The sequence below is a fragment of the Apis laboriosa genome, unplaced genomic scaffold (genome assembly GCF_014066325.1).
Source record: "Apis laboriosa isolate Shangri-la unplaced genomic scaffold, ASM1406632v1 scaffold68_cov148, whole genome shotgun sequence".
Taxonomy (NCBI): Eukaryota; Metazoa; Arthropoda; class Insecta; order Hymenoptera; family Apidae; genus Apis; species Apis laboriosa.
In genome coordinates, this window is record NW_025224135.1 from 5647683 (window position 1) to 5673422 (window position 25740).

At 18.9% G+C, this 25740-nt stretch overlaps 3 protein-coding genes across 10 annotated transcripts; 1 reads left to right on the forward strand and 2 right to left on the reverse strand.

Annotated features, from left to right (window-relative positions):
- The first annotated feature begins 40 nt into the window (after nt 1-40).
- LOC122718647 (uncharacterized protein PFB0765w-like) lies at nt 41-13826 on the forward strand. Its single transcript, XM_043943863.1, has 39 exons — nt 41-365; nt 867-1049; nt 1138-1334; nt 1493-1508; nt 1892-1971; nt 2059-2242; nt 3869-3904; nt 4012-4134; nt 4759-4881; nt 4966-5016; nt 5197-5331; nt 5405-5500; nt 5584-5706; nt 5794-5919; nt 5992-6087; nt 6216-6350; nt 6456-6539; nt 6631-6723; nt 6801-6959; nt 7053-7148; nt 7307-7375; nt 7450-7539; nt 7679-7822; nt 7910-8005; nt 8621-8683; nt 8791-8877; nt 9665-9748; nt 9852-9995; nt 10245-10292; nt 10378-10475; nt 10549-11041; nt 11144-11389; nt 11513-11593; nt 11769-11906; nt 12024-12212; nt 12320-12466; nt 12552-12799; nt 12898-13078; nt 13551-13826. The coding sequence occupies exons 1-39, from the start codon at nt 159-161 to the stop codon at nt 13746-13748; spliced, it is 5187 nt and encodes a 1728-aa protein (XP_043799798.1). The 5' UTR covers nt 41-158; the 3' UTR covers nt 13749-13826.
- A 1226-nt stretch (nt 13827-15052) lies between these two features.
- On the reverse strand, nt 15053-15751 carry LOC122718854. The gene is made up of 2 exons (XM_043944231.1): nt 15235-15751; nt 15053-15159 (listed from the first exon to the last, which is right to left on the reverse strand). The coding sequence occupies exons 1-2, from the start codon at nt 15569-15571 to the stop codon at nt 15053-15055; spliced, it is 444 nt and encodes a 147-aa protein (XP_043800166.1). The 5' UTR covers nt 15572-15751.
- A 993-nt stretch (nt 15752-16744) lies between these two features.
- LOC122718998 (ras-related protein Rab-5C) lies at nt 16745-25117 on the reverse strand. Of its 8 annotated transcripts, none has more exons than XM_043944494.1 (6): nt 24452-25089; nt 21556-21724; nt 21282-21433; nt 20562-20778; nt 19770-19912; nt 16745-17565 (listed from the first exon to the last, which is right to left on the reverse strand). In XM_043944494.1, the coding sequence occupies exons 2-5, from the start codon at nt 21716-21718 to the stop codon at nt 19800-19802; spliced, it is 645 nt and encodes a 214-aa protein (XP_043800429.1). In that variant the 5' UTR covers nt 21719-21724; nt 24452-25089; the 3' UTR covers nt 16745-17565; nt 19770-19799. The 8 variants fall into 8 exon arrangements, with proteins under 8 accessions (XP_043800429.1, XP_043800433.1, XP_043800430.1 ...); XM_043944498.1 differs by having other exon boundaries at nt 16748-17565; nt 19788-19912; nt 24997-25117; XM_043944495.1 differs by having other exon boundaries at nt 16748-17565; nt 19788-19912; nt 24605-25089.
- Nucleotides 25118-25740: the final 623 nt, after the last annotated feature.

The following is a 25740-nucleotide window of genomic DNA, read 5'->3' on the forward strand; positions in this document are numbered from 1 at the left end:
ATAGATATAAAAATACGTTGACAACTATAATGATAAAATGGCGAGTTAGTATGTGTTGATTGTTATTTTAAGATTATTTATAATCTGAGTGTAGGAAGATTTTTAATTTAACAAATTAATAATTCATACATGTTATTTGGTTTTTACATTCATATGCCATGAATTCATTTGATTCGATTGAATTTACTCAATGTGTTTCTAAACTTTCCGATGAAGATCGCAATTGTACTGCTATTGATGAAACTACCGGGGAATTTTGCGGTGAAACTGAGACTTTAAAAATTATCGATGAATTTCAAAAATTGTATGAGACACGTATTGAAAATGTTGATCGCGAATTTGAAAATAAATTTGATCAAGTTTGTGTAAGTTCTTTCTAATATGAAGTTAATTTAATGTATTTATTGCCATTCTATTTGTATAATTTAATTATTATTTATTTAAATTTAAAAAAATTACATATATATATTTTTAAAATAAATACAATTATATACTTTTAACATTGAGTAATTTAAATATAAATTTTTCAAAGTTTTTTTTTGTATATTTTTTTAACAATTTCAAATTCAACTTAATTAATTAATAAATAATAAGTTACATTATTTATTAATAAAACAATTAAAGTTATTTCAAACTATATACTATAATATAAAATCTTTAAAAGATTTTATTTTTTTTAATATACATTAAAAATATTAAAAACATTAAACAAATTTGTAATTTTAATAGAAAATTTTTAATTATAAAAAATATATTTTATATGTTATAATATTTAATGAAAAAAACAGAAATAAATTAATTAATATGGAAAAATATGGAAAAATATGTTTATATTTTAATTTTTATTAATATTTAATAATTTATAGATGAAATTAGAAATTTCAAAGGAATGGATTAAAAATTTAAAAGAACAAAACATTATGCTAGTACAAGTAGTAGAGGATTTAGAACAAGCTGCTTGTAACAGAGTTAAATTATTAGAAGAAAAATTGAAACATTCATCAATGTTAGTTTCTGGAAATATGAAAAAGTCAACGAATACAGAAAAGGTATTTAATGATATTTAAAATTTTTTTTCTTAAATTATTAAAATAATATAATCTAAATTTATAATATAAGACATAATTGTTATTATAGACTATAAGTACACTTTTAAATCGTGTAAGTAATTTAGAAAAAGATGAAGAATGTATGCAACAAAAAATTGAATTTCTTCAAAGTGATATTAGAGGATTATTAGAATTAATACGGCGTGCTGCACAAGAAAATCATTGGACTTTGGATGATATAAAATTTTTTGAAATTCAACCTAGTGATATACCTGTTCCTACTAAGTAAGTTCTCTTAATCAAATATCTTTGATATTATATGTATATTTTTTATATTACTTATTATTAGTAATTATTTTTAATATTTCTAAATTTATATGAATTTGAAATATACAAATTTTCCTTATTAAAATTAAGTAACAGTTTCTTTTATACTTTTGCAGTTGTACCTGTGATCAGGTAAATATAAACATAGATGGTGATAAGAAATTCAAACTTAGAATACAAATTAGTCATGACTTCATGAATAAATCAAATTATCCATTAGACAGAAGTATTTGCATGATACATCCTTCCTATTCAACAACTCTTTAATTAAGCTTTTATTTTTTGCTATATATGTACATATATATTTTATATTTTTATTTTATATTTTAATTTCCTACACTCTTTTTATTAAATCCTTTGTTACATATACTATACAATTTTTATGCAAAATAAATGGTGGGTATGTAACATAATTATGTATAAATTGTCGTTTTTATTATATTTAAATTTTCTATAATATATATTAATAATAATATATTAATTTTTTGAAATTAATTTTCTGATTTTAAAATTAGGAAGATATAAGTCACAAAAAAGTACAATCTTTAAAATTGCAAATAAAAAATTTTGAAGAAAATGAAAAAAAAATGATTGTGTAAGTAAAAATAAAAAAAAGAATTTAAATATTGAAAATTTGATATCATACATATAATTGTAAATAATAAATTTTTTATTTTTCTAGACACCAAAAAGAATTAGAGGATAAATTAATTGATCTTAATGCAAAATTACAAATAAAGGAAGATACCATTAAAACATATGCTTTTCAGTTTCAAAATCTTAGTGATAATCTTAGAAGACGTGTTAAATTTACAGATCAAATTGCATGCAGTACATTTATAGAAAATAATCAAGAAACTTTTGATGTAAGTTAACATCTTTTAAATAAAATAATTAATATAGATTGAAATTTAGAATATTTATTCATATATGCATGTGTACATAATATATGCATAATTCTAATAAAATAAAATAATTAAATATTAAATATATATTAAATAATAAATAATAAGGCAATCATATTGAAATATTTTCAAATATATGAGATTTTCTAAATTGATAATGATAAATTATTTTTTAAATTTTTATTGCTATCCAGATTATGTTAATGGCTGATATTGTGGAAAATCTATTACTTGAAAAAGATGTAGAAATAAAAATTTTGCACGAACGTTTACGCGACGCGAAATCTAATTTGGCAATAACAGTTCGCGATAGCGATATAAATTTGAATAATTTAAAGATTCAGTTGAATGAAAAGTACAAGACAGTTCAAGATATAGAGCAACAGATGGCTAATCTTCAAAAAGTTTGTGTTAAAACTTTTTGCTTGCATGTGTATTTTATTTCAAAATAACAATTTAGTTATAATTTTATTTGTATTAACTATCAGGAATCAGTAGAGAAGCAAAGTGTTTTAACAGCTGAAGTGATGGAAAAAAATGAAATAGTAACTTCTCTTCAAAAAGAAATGACTATATTGCAAGAGCAATGTCATTATGCAAATATGCAAATTCATTTTAAAGAGGGCATCATTAAAAAAATGCGAAAAGAACTAAGACGAATAGCTAAGGTATAAATTATAAATCGTGTATTTGTACATGAATAATAATGATATTTTTTATTTTCAGTGTCTATATTCTAGTTTCTTTTCTTCTACTCATAATTGTTATAACAAAATTACTATTGATAATCAAGAGATGGAATTTTTTTGTAAATTATGTGAAAAAATTATTGTATCAAAAATGATGCAAACATCTACAAAGCATAAAAATAATTCTATTTTACAAACTTATATTGAAAATATTTTGGATTGTAATAAATTAACAAAAAATATACCTACAATGAAAACAAAAGAAAATAAAACAATAGATTATTGTGCGAACACTGAGTTTAGTAAAATTAATATGTATACAAAATTTCATAATATTGATAAAAAAATTTTGAAATACAGCAAAAAATTGCCACCTTTTAATATATGTAAACAATCTTTGGACAACAAAAATGTTTTTATTTCTGAAAATTAAAATATATTGTATGTACATATATACTAATCAAGTGATATAATAATTAATATATTGATATTAAATATATATATAATTTATAAATTTAAAATATTCAATATTATATTTCAATATGATTGCCATTTATATAAAAATATAATATATATATTTCATTCATTTTTCTTTTACACATTGAAATCAATATTTCATTCATATATTTATTATTTAATATATTTTTTGTTTATATTTCAAAATAAAATTTCAGGAAATTCATAATATATAGAATGATTATGTTAATATAAAAAACTATATATAAATTTTTCAAGAGGTTGGTAAAATTATATATATAATAATTTTGTTTCTTTTTTCTTATATCTAAAAAAAAATATTTTAATAAAATAATAAAAATAGTATTTCTAAATTTCAAATATAACTAATAATTTAAAAAATTTAAATTTAATTTAAATCTAAAATTTTATCTTTCCTTAGGATATTAAAAATCCAAGGAATTCTATAAATCAACAGGTAATATAAATATAAATATTGTAAATTTCAATATTTAATAATTTATAATTGCTATTGTTACATATTGTTATTATACATATTGTTATTATATGGATTATAATTTTTAGAATCAAATTGTATCATATTTGAATAAAGTAAAATCATTGATGGAACAAGAAAAGGAAGATCTTTCTAAATTAAAAGTAGAACTGGAAAAAACTGTTGAAAAATTATGCTGTGAGAAAAATGAAGTTGGTAACTTTAAATATAATTAATATTTTAATTAAATTTCAAAATTATATATTTGTATAAATTTCTATGAAATATTCAGTTAAAAAATTTTGAATAAAATGGTGTATAATTTTTTAATTCAGCAATTAGAAAAACAGTTTGTTTAAATGCTTGATATACATTTATGTCATGTAATATATGCATAAATTAAACTGTTTTTAATTTGGAATCTTATTGATAAACATTTTTCAATTATCTGTACTATCGATATCGTAAAAAAATTGTAAAATATAATTAAATTTAATAGATATTTCAGAATTTATAGAAACAGAAACAATTCTTGTCAATTAATTCTAATGATAAATTTATTTCTCAATTGTAACAAAATATAAAATAAAAATTGTATATTATTAGTGAATTGTGTTAACAGTGATATTCTCTGAAAAATGTTTATTAATATTAATTTTAAAATAATTATTTTAATAAATTATTTTAATATTTATAAATTTATTGCAAAATTAATTTTTTGTAAAATAATTTTTTTTAACAATAGTATTAAAAATTTTATATAATTATTACATTAAAAAATAATATATATATATATATATATATATATACATATTTTGTTATTTTTAATTGAACAGGAATATAAAATTAATAATGAATCTAATATGGATAACATAAAATATAAATTAGCTAGAAATATTGAGTATGTAAACAAAATATACTCAAAAAAGGATGAATTAATTGGAATAATTAATTCTTTAGTATGTATAATTTATTTATTTATTTATTAAACAATTATATATAAATATTGATTATTTATAAAATTTTATTTTATATTGCTATAGCTTCAAGTAGAAAATGATAATCTTTTTCATACAGAAAATTTAAATTTATTAGTAAGTATTAGCTAATATTTAAATTTTATTTTAATAAATAATATATTTTAAGGAAAATAAATTTTTACTTAAATGTAAATCAAATAATTAACAAATAAATTTTATATAATACTTTATAATATAATATTAATATATAATATCTTTTTAAAATAATAAATGAAAATTAATTCTATATTTTAGCCAAATACAGATATTAATCAATTTAAGTTAATGGATATATTTAGAGAATGTGCTGTTGAAGCACAAATTACTATGGAAGATATCAAAGATGAAATAAATATGATTGTTTCTTCCTTTAAATGTAGACATCAAAAGGTAAATTATATGTTAATATATATATATATAAAATTTTATATTATTATATATTAATAACAAAATATTTTTATAGTATATCGATTTAAATAAAGAAGTTTTGAATGTACAAAATCAGTTAATAAAATGTCGAGAAAAAATAGCAAATGTGATTAATAAATTACAATTACAAGTAAGAATTATTAAATATAATTAAATTTAATATTATTATTTATTATATCATTTTAATTAATACATATTTTCTCTTTATCATAGGAAGAAGAAAGAGTAAGACATAATGATAGAATTATTTCAGGAGAGAATAAATTGAAAGATATAAAAAATGAAATAAATATTACTCAATCTCAATTATGTCATGTCAATGAAATGCAGTCTAATGTAGGATTCATTTTTTTTTTAATTATTTTATTTTATTAATTAAAAAGCATGATATAATTATTTATAATTATTTCAACAAAATTTTAGGAAAATATGTCATATTGTGTAGAAGACATATCTAACTGTACAAATATATCTAATTATGACTTGTTATGTTCAATAATTGAAGAAATAGAACAAACATCATCTAGTTTGCAAATATTTCAAGTTCAAGTAATTTTTAAATTTCTTATTACTTGGCATTAAAATATTAATATTAAATAAATAATATTTAAATTATTTCAGGGGTGTTGTATAGTAAAAGATCTTGAGAAGTTGAAGAATCAATTTTGTGAAGTAGATTTATCCACAAAAAAATTACATGACAAAATAGATGAAACAGTTAGTATAGTAATTGTTATAAATATGATTAATTACTATTTATTAATTTCAATTCTAGTTCATTAGCTAGTAAATGAATCATTATTTATTTTCATATCATTATTTAATTTGTGCTTTATTATTTGTAGTTGACAGAACATGATATAGTAGAAATAACACTATCACAAAAAGAACAAAAATTACAAAAATTAGAAGAAGAAGTTGATACAATTCATTTAAAAGTACAAGATGTATTAGAAACATTTTTTTCTTCAAAAGAACATGTATATATTTGTATTTATATTATATTATAATTAAATAAAATTTTACTTAATTTTTAATACTATAATATAGATATATTTTTTAATATAAATTTTTTTTTATTTTAGATTTTACATGAAGTGTTACAAACTAAACAAAGTGTGAACAAATTAAGAAAAGAATATGATGATTTAAAGTATAAACTATCGCAAGTAAGAATATTTATATATATATATTATATTATATTATTTAAATTACATATATTATAAATCAATTTTTTTGTTTATAATAACTATTTCACAGAAATCACTTAATTCAGAATGCGATAAAAAAACATGTTTATGGAAATATAGAGTAACTGATTTACAAGATCAAGTTAAAATATTACAACATGAGGTATTTAATATTTAAATTTTGAATATTTAATGTTTATTGTTTATTAATTTATCAGTTTATTATATTTATCTTTATAGGCTAAATGCAATGAAGAAGCAAATAATTTTTTAAGAAATAATATTCAATCATTAGAAGAAGAGCTTCATATAATACATGGAAAAGCAGACAATTATAGACGATCTCATTCTATAAATAACATGAAATTAAAAAAAAAAATCATAGAATTAGAAAATACTGTAAATATTTACTTACATACAATATTTATTTAATGTTATTAAATAAAATTATTTATACATATCTTTTATAATTTATATCTTTTATAATTTTAGCTTAAATTTCAAAAAGAAATTGAATGTACTCTTAGACGTGAATTGAATGATATCGAAATTGAATTAAAAAAATCTAAGGAATTATTAAATTCTTCTGTAAGTTAATTTCTTATTTCTGAATCATTTTTTTTTTTTTTTCTTAATATAATATAATATAATATTAATAGTAGAAATTTAGAACCTTAAGATACATATTAATATAAGTTATATTAATATAAGTTATATTTTTTATATTCTATATGTCTAAATAAAAGCACAATGAATATAATATGGAAGAAACTTTGTTGCAATGTAGCTGTTATCAATTTAGACATGATACAATGGTAAATATTATTGATAATTTATATAAAATAAATATAATTACATTAAATTAAAATTAATAAATTTGTTTTTATAGACAGCACATCAATTATTTAAAAAATTAAAAAATAGCATAAAATGTACAAAAATTGGTCTTCAAGAACTTAAAACAGAACTTAAAAAATTGGTTTGTATAAATTTCTTATTTTATTTAATTTTATGTTTATAATGAATGTATAGAATTTTAAATAAAAATTACTATAAAATTATTATAATATAAATGCATGAATTATAAATATTATTTATTTTAAAATAATATCTTACAGATTTGTGAAGATTCTAATTGTTGTTCCTCTGCAAGATCATTAATGAATTTATTGGAAATATTACAAAAACATGAAAGTGAATTAGACAATTGCTTTCAAGAAATTGAAGAACTCAAAAATGCATTATATTCCAAAGATAAACTTGTAAGTATTATTGAATTTTGAACAAAATCACAGAATTGAAATATCAATAAAAATATTAATAATATATAATCACAACTATATTTATAGATAGAAAATATGAAGGAAATTATTGATATTCAAAAAGATTCCATTGTAATGACACAAACTGAATTGAAAGAACTTCACCAAAAGTATCAGGAAAAGGTATGTTAACATTAAGTCTTCTATCTCAAAAAGGAATTATTTTATAATATTTAATATTAATAATTCATTGTATAAAATATTTAAAACTATAAAAAAAAACAAAAAAAAACAATCTTCATAACAAAAGAAATTAAAAACTTTCTTTTTATTTTATAATTTGGAATTTTAAAAATTTCACTTTTTTAACTTAAAAATTTAACTTATAAGATAAATTGCTCAATTTTTCAATATTCAAATAATAAGAAATAATAAGAAAACTATATATGTCCAAAGATTGCAATTCTCATATTTCAAAAACAAATTTAGATCTATATAAAATACTAATAAAAACACAGATCTTTTTTGTTATGAAAAATTAACAATTTTATTATTATATAATTATATTATTTATATTAAGAAATTTAAAATTAGAATTTAGAACAAAAGTATATGTTTATGTTATTTATTTAATTCTTAAACTATATAATTTACTTAAAATATTTATTACTTCAATAATCTTTTTAAATTGTTTCATCAAAAATGTGATTATTAATTTAAAACTATCAAGATTAGTCAAAGGTATGTCAGTCACAAATATAGTAATTTTAATATATCATATAATGTACATATTTTTAGATCGATAATCAAAATCAAATAATTTCTCAATATGAGAAGGAAAAGAAAGATTTATCAAAACAGGTTTGTATTAATTTTATATTAATAAAAACTATATAAAAAACTTTTATTTTCATATATGAAATGTCATTTGTTTCTATCAAATAATAAAAATATACTTTATTCTTTAGAATGAACTTCAAATTCAAACTATTGGTCACTTACAAAATGCTGTAGTGGAAGCTAAAAAATGTATAGATCAAATGGGAAATAGAACAGTGAGTGATATGAGTGAACAGTGGTCTGCAATTCCATCTGTAACATTCAATCAAAGGAATGTGCATGATGTTTAAACGTTAATTTATAATAATTAAATATGTGCAATTAACTCATATATTATTTATATAAAATAATTATTCAATATATAAATAAGATAGTAATCTATAACGTAATTTTTAAATTTTAACAGTTACTATATAAAATAATTGAATTTGTTTTTAATTTTTTTACACTATATTTTATATTTTTAGATTCACAATAATTATATATTATCTAAAATATTTAAAATTCTGTAAATTTGTATACAAATTTAATTATTTAAAATTTAAAATTTATTTAAATAGTATGAAAAATTGTATAGATTTAATATGTTTAATATTTATTAATATTTAAAATTTTATTTTTATAAATATTGTTGGCAATTGTTAAAATTGTTAAAAATATTTATTAAAAAAATCTATTTTATCATTTTAAAATAAAAATAAATATATTTCTCTAAACAAAAAATCATGTCTAAACAATAAATTTTATTACCATTTATTGTTATAATAAATAATTTAACAAATAACATGCATGTATTTGTTCCATTTTAATCAAATATCAATAGTTGTAAATTAACTAAATTAATATTTCTTTTTTAATTTCAAATATAAAAATTAATTGTGTGATTTGATAAAATTTTATACAGAAAAACAATGTTTGTGTAAGTGGTGTTATTGTTATTACATAAATATTATTTTAAAGTATTATTTTTAAAAAAAGAATCGAACTATCTATTATTTGCAGTCTGAAGGAAAAATTGAAACTATTCGCTTATTGATGATATATGTAGAAGAAATTCAAAGTCAATATAATGAATGTTTTGCAGAGGTATTATAAATCTTTTCTTTATAATTTGATTCTAATATAAATGATTTGTTTATAAAATTTTTATTATTATATTTATAATAATAATATAATTCAATTTATATAGGCAGCTAAACAGGACAAATTGTTAGAGCTTCAACGAAATGCAATTCAGGATCTTCAACAAAAAATTATTTCCATGGGATACAATAATTTCTTAGCTATTAATTTTATTCATATTACACATTATTTCATTTTAAAAACAATACAGGTAGAGAAATATAAAATATTGTAATAAATAATGTGGTGAAATGTTTGATTGATTTATTTTGATAATAAAAAATATTTATTTTCATCAAAGTTTTATTATATTTTGAATTAAAATTTATATTAGTTATTAAAATAAAAATAATTATTGTTAAATATCATAAATATAGTATCAAAATATTAAAAATTAATTTTAAAAATTAAAATTAAAAATATTTTTTTACTAATATATTAATAATTGGATATTTTCTAGGAACAACTGGAAATTCGTGTAAATGATATTCAATCTCTGAAAAATGAGGTATAACAATCATTATCAAAAAAAAAAAAAGAAATATATTTGTTTTACTATTTATATCACATAAAATATATTAATTTCATTTCAGATAGATACTCTGATACAGTCAAAATGCTATTTGGAAAATAAGTATTTAAATACAAAAAAACTATGGCAAGAAGCAGAAGAAAAATTACAAGAATTAAGGTAATATTTTAGTATAAAATTTTATTCATAAGAATATATAAAATATTTTAAAAATTACTATTAATTGATTTAGAAAAGAAACATTAAAAACTGAATATAAAATAAAGATTGGAGAAGATAAAGAATGTCAATACAAAATAGAAGTTAAAGATAAAAGCTGTATTACTCAAAATATATTTGATTATGAAAATATAACATATGATAATAGGAAACAATGTACAAATTATTCATATGAACATGATTTACAAACAGAAATTGAAATTTTAATTAGAGAAAATGAAGATATGAAAAAGCAACTACAAAAATATAAATTAGATTTTGACATAATTGATAAAGAATTGAAAACAGAAAGAGAAAACGATATTTATATTCAACAGATTTCATTTGAATTACAGAAATTAAGAGATACAGAGTGTTGTTTACAATATGAAAATGAACAACTTAAATCTGATTTAAAAAAACAAACAAAAAATACAGAAGATTTATTGGAAAAGTTACAGTCTACTCAAGAAAATAGCACGAAATTTGAAAAATTATTAAAAAAATTAGAAGACAAACAAATACAGGTTTTTTATTTTATTATATTCTAATAAAATAATTAAATAATTTTTAAAATTATAATTAATTAAATAATAACTTATAAAAATATTTTATTTCATTATATTTAGATTAATGATTTATGCAGTCAAATTTCGAATAATGAAATTGTTATAAAAAAACAAACAGAAATTATTGAAGAATTTGAAAAAAAACTAGATGTAAAGAACCAACAAATCAAAGCATATTTATCTGAATTAAATGAAGCAGAAGAAGAAATGTCAACTTTACATGAAAGAATACAATCTCTAAAAACAATGTTAAAAGAAAAATCAGATAATATGGCTAAACTTCAAGCAGATTATGAAGTGATAAAGGTATGTTTTAATATTTTAGATGATTTTTTATAAAATAAATTAACTTTTAAATTAACTAATAAATGTACTTTTTATTATATTATTGTAAAAATATAATATTAAAAATGTTATAAATAATTATAGAATGATAATTCTATATTAAAAATGGAGAATAGCAACTTTGAGGATAAAACCAAAGAAGATATTTGCCAATTAAAAATCATGGTAAATATTTTAAAATATCTTAATATACATACATACATCTTCTTTGTATATATGTACATATTTATGCATACTTATATATATCTAATATTATCTATAATTATTATCTTTAATTATTATTATAATTTCAAAATTATAAATTCCTTAAGATAACATTTATATTATCTTTTTTTTTCAGTTAAAAGACCTTCAAATGCAATTATGCTTTACTGAAAATAACTATTGTAGAGTTACTGAAGACTTTAATAAAGCACAAGAACAATTAATCATAATGACAAAACGGGAAGCTGATTTACAAGAATGTTTAACAAATATGGTATGGTATTATTTTTTTAAAAATGTTTTATTTAATATTATTTATTTATTTTAGATGTTTAATTTATATAATTTAATAATAAAAAAATTTTTTTATCTTTTTATTTAATTATTTTAGGAAAGAGATTATTGTTTAAAATTATCAAGTATAGAAAAAGAAAAAGTTATGCTTGGAAATTGTTTAGATAAGCTCAGAGATGAATTAGAAGAAATTCAAACAAGTTATTCATCAAAAAGTACTGAACATTGCAATCTGCAAGATATTTGCAAGTCTTATGTAGAACAATTAGAAATTTTACAACAACAGGTGAAATTAATTTAATGTTTATATATTTTTATATATTTTTATTATATATTTTTTTAATAATATTAATTTCAAATAATATTAATTTCAAATGTTTTTTATATTTTTAGATTGAAAAAGAAAGAGAAAAATTTAAACAAATAGAAGAATCAAATCGCTGTATAATACAGCAATTACAAGAATACAAAGAACAAAATAATGATCTTGTTAAAGAAAAATCTATAATAGAACAAAATAATTGTGAAATTATTTCAGAAGTGAATATTGAATTATTTTTACAACAAAATATTTTAATATATAATTTCAATAAAAATTATTTATAAATTTTTAAATTTTCTTTAGTTACGAGAGACGCACAAATCCTTATTGGAATTAAAAAGAGAATGTCAACTGAAAAATAAGTCTTTGGCTTGTATATCAGCAGAATTAACAGAAACAGCAATGAGTAGATCAGAACTTTGTAATCAATCGCAATATGTTGTTTCTTGTATACGTATTTGGATGGAAGAACAACGAGAATATGTAAACAAACTTAGTGCAAAATTAAAATCTCAACAACAGGAATTAGTACAAATTGGATTTGAGAAAAAGTATGTATTTTCAGAATTCTCAAAAATAGATTAATATATACTTTTAAAGATTTATAAGTTTATAGTTACTAAAAAATTGTGAATAAAATAATTTACAGAGTATTAATAGATGAAACAAAGCGGTTAAGACATATCAATCATGTATTAATGCAAAGATTAAAAAGAGTATATCGATATAGTAATAAGAATGTTAGAAATGTTTGTGTAGGATGTCAAATATTACCAAAAAATATTGATACACGTTTTCCTGTAAACTCCAAATATTTATCATCACAGAAGGTAATTAAAAAAAATATGATCTTTTACTTTTTTTTTTTTATTATATTTTATTACATTTAAAATTCAATATTTTGATTTATTTATATTTGAAAAAAACTAAAATTATTAAGAATTCAATATTTTTAATTTTGAATATTTTATAATTCATATTGTTGAAGATTTTATAATTCATGATATAATTAAGAAAGACAATATTTACATAAATATATATATATATATATTTAATTTTAGCTTATAAAAAATATTAAATATTAATTCCTAATAATTTATTTATATTTATTTTCTAAAACTATTTATATTAATATTCAATCATTCATTTAATTATACTAAAAATTCAATTATTAAAATATTTTGTTAAATATTTAATTAAATTATATTTTGATTTATGGATTTTTATACATATATATTATGAATTATAAGTTCTTTTTATGTATTTTTCATTATCTCTAATTAAAATATTTTTTTTATTTAGAAACTAAATTTCATGAAGGCAACACGACGTATTTCAGTGTGCAATAATGGTTGGTTGTTTCCTAAAATGAAATATTTAGTAAATGAATTACAAAAAAATAATATAGAATGTAGTGAAAACTGTTTTAACAGGATGAATACAGATGTAAGATTAGAAGAAAATCATGATTGCGGTTATCAATCATCTACGAGTAAATGATATGTAGAATTGCTATTGTCTATTAGAATGAAAAAGAACTGTATTTTGTAATACACATACAAATGATTAAATTATTAATTTATCAGACTATTTTATACTATTTTCTATACAATAGAATTTCTTTTTATTCATAAATCCTAATCAATTCGAAAATGTAAATATACATTGAGTAAAAAATATAATTATTAAGTGCTTTTTTTTTTAATTTTTCATAATTAAATTTTTTGACGTAATTTTAAAGTAAAATGATAATTTGTATGACAAAGAATATGGAGTAATACAAGATTTTTAATATATAATTTATGAAATAATTCAAGCAAAAGTTTGCATTCTGTTATAGTAAATACTTCCAGTCCTTTTGGAGGATACTAAAAATGACATATTGTAAATTTTAAAAACGTTTACTTATTAAATAATATTATGATAAAAATGAAAATACAAATATACAATACAAAAATACAAACATTATCTAATTCATATGCATTAATAAATTGCATATAAATTTCACTTAAATGTTATTTCTTTCTTTTAAATGATAATTTTTTTTAAACTTTTTATTTTTTTATATTAGTATTTACTATTTTATACTACATAAATTATATAAACTATATAAATTTGCTTTTTAATTACAATATATTATTTAAAAACACAAAATAGAATTATGCATTTGTTCATGTAAGTAAGATTCATTATTTTTTAACATATGTATTTAGTTACAATTTTTTGATAGGTATATTATAGGAATATTATAAGAAAATAATTATTTAATAAATAAAAATTAATCAAAAAATATAATTTTATCTTTTTTTTATATCTAAAAAAAGAATGTAACACAGTTATCAAAATTAAATTAAGAAAATGCATATGAAAAGAATTTGTTTGTATGTTTCTAAAAATCATAGCATTCATTAAAAAAAAACAAATTATAATATAAAACTGAATAATTTGATAAATTTGATAATATACAAACCAAAACAACATGTAATAAAATAGTTTTATTAAAAAATTGATAGACTTCTTGAATTGTCAACCATGGATGTGAAAGAAAAAATAAATGTGTTAAATACACAATACCCAAACATGCAGAAATGCTTTTCTCAGTGAATAAATTTAATCTAAAATATAATTTATAAATATTGATTTATAGATCATGATTAATTTTTGAAATATTTAATTAAAGAAAGAAGAAGATATATAATATAAATATGAAACTATTACATAAATTAAAAAAACAAAGTTTTTATTTTCAATCTATAATTTATATTATATATCTGCGACATAAATTTTTAAATAAAATAAATTTTTTATAAATTTAATATATTCAAATACCTAGCAAATTTAAAGAATTCCCATAATACATTTGAAACAACAGTATTATTTTTTACTGTAGTTTCATTTAACAATTTATTCTCTGAAAAAAAAATTATATTAATTTATCTTACATACATAATTAATATTTATCAGAGAAATATATATATTTATTTACCAAAAAAAGAAACTATCATATTTTTATTTTCTTGATTTTTTTTTAGATAAATTATGTCCTCTTCTGTAAAATATTTCCAAATGCACAAACTTGGACACGGTATATCAATATACTGACTATAAAGAGGATTTTTTGAGTATATCCACGGTCCGCACAAATCGTCATAATTTACATCTGAAACGATTTGAATTTCTGAACAGATTTTTCGTGAAATTGTTCGAATATGTGATATTGCATATTCTGATAAAGTTGAGCGTTTAACATTTATAATCGGTTTTAATTGCTCTTTTTGACCATTAATTTCAATATGATCTTTTATTGTAAATTGATTTGACATTATTAAATATTTTCTATTAAAGAACAAGCTATATATATTTAAAAATTAGGTACATGTAAAGATTAAATTGGACATTCAAATTGATAGAGAAAATGGAATAGTAATTAACGGTTTGTGTTGATCGTGTTTTTAAAAAAAAATATATATATATATATACACACATTTTGTATTATATATACTATATAATATATGTGTATATATATATATATATTAATATTAACATATTCTAGCATAAAATATTATATACAATATATAGAATAATACATATAAATGTTGATATCTATAATTTCAGGTAATATTTTTTAATATTGTTAAAATAATTATCGATGCAAACGCCATTAAGCTTCATATACATTTTTCACGATAGAATGAAATAACATAGAAATTATTTTCACATACACTTAATTAATGTAATAGAAAATAATTTTCAAAATCATAATTATATTTACTATGAGAATTAGTATAATTATAAAATATTAATATTTATAATTATTATTAAATAATTATAAATTATTAAATTTATCCATCCATTATTAAATATTATATGTAAAACTAAAAATATGAAATAAAATATTACATTATTCGCTTTTTGAATTATGTAAAGATTATAAAATACATAATTTGTATTATTTAAAAAGATACAATATTTCGATAAAAATTTAAAGCTCTTTACAATTCAAAAGGTAAAATAAATAAAATTTCAAATTTTTTCAATTTCTTCGAATTTAAATGCAATTTTTTGAACATATAAAAGAATAATATATCTTTCAAATATTGCACGATGATGAAATATAAACAAATTCATATTTACAGAAATGCAAATATTTTATTTATTATATTTTACATAATAATTTAATAATGATTTTTATATAAATATCAAATTTTATTTTAGTTACTCTCTATTTTAGTTTAAAAATTCAGATTTATTTTCATTTCAGTTTATATAATGATATTTGATAATATTTAAATGAATTTTTGAAAATTATTTTAATTTAATAAAATGTTTTTATAATTTTTAATGTGGATTATTTATTAAATAAATTTTTATTTAAAGTATTACTTGGAAATAAAAATTTAAAATCAAATATAAAGATTAAATAGAAATATTTTGTATGTATGAAAAAATATAATTTAAAGAAAACATAATTTTTAATAATTTAATGATAAAAAAATACTAATGTTATTATTAAAAACAATTTCCAATTTTTGCTATTATTTCACATGACAAATATTAAATAATTTTGGATGAAATTAAATTAATTAGTGAATTTGACGAAATCCTTAGTAATATTCACAAGTTTATTTTTTCTTGCGTAATCATTTATAATTTATCATGAATTATTATATAATAAAATTAATATACAATATATTTCGGAGCAAAAATTTGTTATACATGTTTACAAACTAAGAAAGTAAATACATAGGTAATCATAGCAGCAGGAATGGCCTACTATCTTACAAGATGTTTCGCGTGCCAAAATTTCATCATACATTGTATGTTTTAAATGTATATTATCATTACTAATATTAATGTTATTATTATTTATATATCAATATTACCATTAATATTATTATTACTTATTACCATTAACATTACTTATTATATAAATCATATTTATTATATATGATTTATATTATAATTGTATTTATATATGAATATATATATAAATACAATTTATATATATATATATTTATATATTTATAACGAACACCGCCCATTACTACTAGCATTACAAATGGGAGCTTCATTTGTCTCTGTTTTTCTCTTTTTCTTCTTTTTTTGATAGATCTGATACTCAAAATAGATGATATATCGTCGAATGTAATGTGATACACGCATTTATTATTAATCACTCAAGAAAAATGTTTATCTTGCACAGTTCACCTCCCATTCCATTATAGTGGTTTTTTCCATTGTTTTATTTTCCATTCAAATATATATTCATTGTAGATACACTCATGGTGTATTTATATTTGTAGATTATAGTACAGATCTGTAAGCAAAAAATATGTTTTCTACAATAAGAAATTTTTTCTACAAATAAGAAAAATTTCAGAAAAATTTCATAAATAAAAATAAATATTTTTTTAAATTAATATATTACTAATACAAAAACACCTATTTTAAAATATTTATTTTATCCTATATATTATATTATCCTTTTATTTATTTTATCTTTTATATTACATATATTATGAAACTAATATCAATTGAATATTTAATTCTTTATAATTTGTAGTTAATCATTTAAAAAAAATTAATATATATTAAATTAAATGGCTAAATTAATATATTTAATAAATATTAAAAATATTTATGATTTAAATAAAAATAATTTAAAATATATATTAATATACACTTTATGATTTTTTTTACATTTATAGATTTAGTTATCTTATGGATAAATTATACTAAAGATTACTGATAATTTTGTTTATCCTTAATTCAAATATTATACAGAATTACAATTTGTTATAATCTAAATCATTAAATAATTGATATTTTTATAATCTATTAATTATATTAATTATAATATTACAATATCAAAATATTTTAATATAAAATTACAATTATATAATATTTAAAACAAATATAAAACAAAATATAGAAATAGAAGATGTTTTAAATAATTTTATTTTTAAGATATTTTTAATTAAATAATTTATATCAAATATTTTAAATATTTACTTTTATTTCTATTTTTAAATAAATTAATTAATACTATATAATTTATTATATAAATTTTTTTTTTAATTAATTAATAAATATATCATACAAATTTTTTTTAATTAATAAATATATCATACAAATTTAATAAATAAAATTTTTTTTAAATAAACTAAACAATGATTAATATTTGAAATAATATTGATAAAATTCTGATCAAAATAAAAATATATATATATATAATTTTTATATTTTATAATATTTGAATAAAGATATTTATCAAATTTATTTATTGTTGTGTTAATTAAATTAATAAATTCAACTTTTAAATAAAAAATTAATATTTTCTTTAATGTCATTTTATGATTTACAGTAAATCTACAAACAAGATTGTAAATATATTACAAGATTGTTTTTACTCTCTTGTATATAACAATATAATTAATATTGTAAAGTATATCATTCACATTATTAATTAAATAATAAATATAAAAATAAACGAAATAAGAATAATATATAACATTATTAATCATTCTATATGTAACATTATATAGTAGAATTTGCAAAATTTAACATGAAATATATAAAAATTACTTTCAATTAAATGTAAATATATATATGCATATTCTGTAATGCCATAAATGATTAAAAAGCAATAGATTCATTAGAAATATACAAGCGAAAAGAGAAAAAAACAAAATGTTTAGATTGCGCATTATTACTTTTTTCAATATTAAATCTAAATTATATATAATACATAAAAATTATGCAAAAATATACTTATATAAATACAATTTTATATTCTAAAAAAGTTATTTATTAAATGCCAAAATATTTGGAATTTATAAATATTTATCTTAAAATAAATATAAAGGTAATGAAAATTTATAGCAGATAAGAATATTAATATAAAAAAAATTATTAAACAATTTTTAGTTTTTATATTTTTATAATATGCTCATTTTATAAATGATTCTTTTAATTATTAAGTAATTTTTGATAAAGTTAACATAAAATTCATTTACTATACATTAAAAATTTTAATTTTATATAAGAAAACACTTTTTTAAAACATTGATTATTTTATGTAATAATTCAAAATTAAGGGAATATTAATTTAGATTTTTATGTTTGCGTGTCTTTTTTACTTATTTAATAAATATTAAAAATAAGTCAAAATACATGCAATGAAAATATTAAACATAAAAAATATGTTATGACAATATGTACTCAAATGAGACTAATACAAAATTTTGCATAGAATATGTAAATTTTGCATAAAATATTTAAATTTTAACTTAATTGGTATCTAATTATTTTTATCATTGAAAAATAATCTATCAATGTCTCTATTCATTATATATTTTAACATTACAAAAATATATAAACACAATATACTACTATATCAAATGCTAAATCCATATCTGATGCATATATCAATTATTTTATGATTTTTTTAGGTATCATATTCTTTCATCATTGATGATAATAAGGTGTCAAATTTTAATTAACATAAAAATATATACCAACATAATATTTGACACGTACAGATTTGGATAATCACTTGCAACAATTGCCAGTTGCTGCCTTTTGTCCTTCTGTTTCAACCAATCGACGACCTTGACCACTTGTACTTGCACTTCCTGATTGTTCATTTTTTGGAAGTTTTTTAGCTGTAATATGATAATTTTAATAAATTTATTTAATTTAAGTAAATTAAAATATTACATAATAAATTCAAAGAAATTTTAGAAATTAAAACATTTAATACATTTTATATTATGAATATAAAATATATATATATGCTATATAATATTAACTCAATAATAAATATGTTCTATTTATATTCGGAACTGTATTGCATCTAATAGCAAAAATTTAGGCTTTTGAAAATAATTGATTGATATTACTTTTTGACTTATAATTCATTCTTTAAGTATCTTAAAAGCAGTAATGAAAACCAGAATGAAATAGAGAAAGATTTGACTATTATGTGACCACATATCACAAAGATTTATATAATTAGAATAAATAATCTTAAATAGATGATAAAAAATGATGATTTTACTATTGAAATAAAAATCACATTTTTATCAAGACAATATTATATATGATTATTATACTGTATGAAATTTAATAAGAGATATTATTTCAGATTATTTTTCTGTATACTTATAAATAGATTAATTAAATATAATTAAATATAAAATATAAATACTATAAATTTATGTGTCAGATTTTATTCATTAATATCATTAATAAATATTTAATATTAAAAATATTAAATTTTTCATGATAAAAAATATAATAAAATAATCTTACCAATTGCTAAAAATATATCATTAACATTCATTGCTGTTTTAGCTGAAGTTTCCATGAAAAGAAGGCCATTTTCATCAGCATAAGTTTGAGCTTCATCAAATTCTACAATTCTTTTATTTGCAAGATCAGCTTTATTTCCAGCTAATGCTATAACTATACTTGGACTGGCTTGTCGTTGCAATTCCTTCACCCACGTTTGGGCACGTACAAATGTGTCCTGCAATTTCACATAATTAAAAAATATATAAATTTAACAATAAATATAAAAATTAGAAAATAATTTATAATAAGTATCAGAAAAATAATGATAGATATCATATTAACATTTTTATTATTATTACAATTGATTTGAATTTTTTTCCTCAATTTTTTTTGACATTTTTCATTATTTTATTATTATATATGTCACTTGATTTATAAATACTGTTTTTAGAAATATTACTAATTCTTTAAAGTCACAATAAAATATTTTTATAAAAAAAAATTAGACTAATATGACATTTTTACCAGAAATTATTTCAAAAATTTTATTAAAACAAAATTCAAAACATAAATATAAAATATGTCACATATAAAATTGAATGTAATTATTTGCTTATCTTTTAATTATATATTTTACAGATATATATAATATTATATATAGTTTTTAACATACATAAAATTATATTTATATTTATAATTTATATATTTAAATATTAAATTTGATAAATCTGTACTCACTTGATTTGTTATATCATATACAACAATAGCTGCTTGTGCACCACGATAATACATTGGTGCAAGACTATGATAACGTTCCTGCCCTGCTGTATCCCAAATCTCAAATTTTACAGTTGTATCATCCAAACATACAGTTTGTGTTAAAAATGCAGCTAAAATATTATAATATAAATATAATTATTATATATTACTCAATTAGATACTCATAATTATATTATTTTCCTTTTATGTGATTAATATTATAATTAATATTTAAAAATATTGAAATTCATACCTCCAATAGTACTTTCTTGATACTCATGGAACTGTCCTTTAACAAACCTCAAAACAAGACTTGACTTTCCCACAGCAGATTCTCCAAGCAATACCAGCTTAAATTGACAAATCTTTCCTTGTGTTGAACCATTTGGCCTCTGGGCTGTACCCCGATTAGCCATGATCACCTATATAAAAAATTTACAAAAACAATAAAAAAAATTACTTAATAAAATTAAATGTAAATTTCTTAATAATAATCTCATTTTAAATATTAAAAAATTAAAAAATTTTTGTTTATAGTTTTGTTTAAAAATTTGTTTATATACAATATATATATATATATATATATATTGTAATTCTTTTTGTAACATTTGTATTAAGATTAAAATTATATTATAATAATTTAAAAATAATTAAAATATTAATTTTGTTTTATTATTTTTAATAATTTCCATTGTATGCTTCATAAACAAACAAGCAACACAAATTATGTTATTTTTTTTATTTTATTTTCTTTTTTTTTTACAATATAAGAAATTTTTTATAAAATATTTAAAATTTATTCATAGCTTTGTTACAATTTACAAAAATATTAAAAACACATTTCTATATTCATAAAAATCCTAATATATATAGGAACATAAAATTTGTATATATTTAATTTTTTATATAAATTATTAGAATAATAAAGTTTTATGTATAAATTGTTAGAATAATTTTTAAATTGGATTTTAAATTATAATATTATTTAAATTTCAAAATAATTTATAATTTTTAATATTTAAATAAACCTCTAAATCTCAGCAGATAAATGTCTAATTATAGTGAAAGTCCATATAAATAGATAAGACTTTCATTTATATACTCAGTAATCAACATTTAACTAAATCTTTTAAGTTGAATAATATGAATTGACAAATGTATAATAAATCATGAATTTCTTTTATAAAATTTAAAATTTTCAATAAAATATATAAAAATTTATAAAAGTTTTTTAAGATTTACATATAAATTTTTAAAAAAATTAATATTAAATTTATATTTATAAATAAAAATTTAAAGAATATAAATATTAATATAATATTTTGATAAGAATAAAAGATTTAAAAAAAATTATATTATACTGCAAAAAAAAGAAAATAAAAAATATATTTATATAATTGTAAAATTCAGATTTTTAAAACAAATATCAGAAATATTAAATAGTAAAGTTTTTTATATTATAAAAAAGGAAACTATTATTAAAGTAAAACATAAATTAAATACTTTATCAATTTCTAATTTTGTAATTTAACTTCCTACTATTATATTCTATATAAAATAATTTAAAATTATTCAAAAGAATTAAAATAAATTATAAAAGATTAACTTTATATGTACTACATATAAATTCATTTAAAAAGAACTCAAAGAAGGAACGCTAAAATAAAATAAAAAAATATTTTTGCATATTTTGTAATGAAAATAAATTGATAAGTATTAAGTCGCGATCATATTCTGAAACATATGAAACTTTGATGAATTTAATAAAAAGTAGATAATTGACTTGCACAAATGCATATGTAAAATTTGATAGCTATTCTGTTGCAATTATTTTCTATGAGTCACTTACAAACGAAAAACACAATAAGTAAAACCAACGAAAAATAATAGTATATGTAGTTTAACCCATTAAAATGAAGACTTTGTTAATTACATTATCCAATTAGTCGCGAAGCGAGTTTTGACGAATTAAACAGTCTGTTGTTTTGCGATAATGTTACGATTGATAAAACCAAATAAACTCTCTAAATGATAATGTGTAGTCTGTTTTAATGAAGAATGAACAGTGAGAATTGGTAACACGATGACTAAACGCAGCAACTTCACGGTAATCATGAGATTCGCGTAACTTGCGGCGATGAAAAGGAAACAGGTCCGCATCGCGCGAGTCCGTCCGGGTACAGGCTATCAAAAAAATGTTCTTAGAGAACAAACTAAATGAAAAACATACACATATATACACAATGTATTCTTGTACTTAAAACAAAATGAAGCTACGTCAAACTTGCATACTTACAAACTCACCCCAAACTTATCTACGTAACCAACACCTCATAACCTTCGACAAAATAGCATTATTGAAAAATCACAAGAAACCGTTAAAGCGGTGCATAGGGACTGAGAAAGAAAGAAACCGATAAGGACAGACAGAATTCTGTGTACGCGCGCGCAAATTCTCTTTCTCTTTCTCTCTTATGGACACATGTAGATGTTCACATAGATGTTTCTTTCTTTATTGCGCTTATTAATACTCTATCTTTTTTTCTCTTATTTGCTTATTCGTTTAATTTATGTTTCGTTAGTTCGCTTACCACTATCCCACCCCCTTATTCTATCTCTTTCTCATTCATTTATTCATTTGCAATATTTCTTTCACTCACTCTTACTTTATCTTTCTCTCTTGAACTCGTTCATTCATACTATCTTTTTCTTTCCCTTTGCCTCTCTCTTCAGATAGATAGAGAGGGAGGAAGGGGAAGAGAAGCAAATAAAGGGTGTAAGCGATGCGCCACGATAGTTACAGTTCTGAGTACTTGTCACCGCCCGTGAAACGTCAGCAAGATCTGAAATATCAAGAAGCCAAAGCAATCTACGAACTGAGTAAAACGACAAAAAGAATGCACAGTTTAAAAGAATTGCATATCCTAACAAAAATTTTATCGTTATTCGTGCAATAAAATACACGAGAGAAAACGAATAATATAGACACAGCATTAAGCACATTCTGCGCTTCTCTAGATGACACTATTCATAAACATAATTCTTTCACCCGCGACGGGTTACAAAAAAGAACATTAAAAATGCGTTTCAGCGGTAGCAAGGAAAGGGACACCTGGCAAGATTGAAAACTCAAATTTTCAATGCTTAACCTGCTACGTAAGGAAGCTCGCCGTCGAATAAGAATGCGGCACTAGCTCTTTAGACGGTCGATGAGCGCACAACACCGCGCGACGATGATTAATGTCAATTCACTGCCGCGCGTCAAATACGATCACTTGTCTTCAGTAAATCGGCCCACTAACCGAGCATAGATCGTGCAATCTATATAGAATGTGTACATTTATGACAGCTCCGGTTGGTACACACAGGCAGATACACGACTCTACGAAGCTTGTTGATTTTTTCACATTCCCTTTTTTTCTGTTTGAAGAATATATTTTTACCACTTTTTGTAAAATAATAACTGTTCCAAATGACACTTTTTTTTGATAAAATGAATGGTATCAATGTTTTTGTAACCTAATATAATTAAATTTTAAATTAAAGTTGATCGCACTAAAAAGAATTAAGATTTAGATCCGAATCACGCACACGGTACACACAGTACTGCGACACTTTCTTTTACAACGTCAAATCCAACAGTCACGATCACGCAAAACTTTACCACTGATCAATCAATGAGTCAGTCAATTACCAGCTGTCGTACGTGAAATTAAGAAGAAATGTTGAACAGATTTCAATCTCAGAAGATCCTTTGAGAGTACCTTTCTTCAATGTCGTTTTCTTTTTCCTCGAATCGGAAATGGCGCATTTCAATGAATACTACAAGAGAACGGCGCCACTGCTGACCAATAATATTATTTTGATTTTATAATACATTCTTCTATATATAGTTAAAAAAAGCACTTATTTATAATTTTAATAACGTGATAATTCTTTGTTTTATAACAATAAATCTTAATAAAATAATATGTATATTATTTTAAATTTTTATTTTAAATTTTATGCATTATAATATTTAAAATATTTAATTATTAAAAATTAATAAACATCATTTATCAAATTATTGAACATTCAATACAAAATATTTAAAATTTTATAAAAAATTTATTAGAACTTATACTTTTCAATTTGATGTTATATTTAAGATTGTTTGGTTAAATTAAACAAATTGTCATAAAAATTTGTTATAGATCTAGTAGATTTTTATGTATGTAGTAAATTTTTATGTCTAATAAATTTATTATTTCTATTTTTTACAATCATGCACAATATTTATTTGTACAAGTTTTTTTATAAATAATTATTAAATATAAAATAAATTTTAATTATATAAGTTTTAAATAATAAAATTTAATTATAATATTAATTAATTTTTAAATAAAAAACATAAGTATAGGAATTTTATATATAACTATTAGCTACTCTGATTAACTCT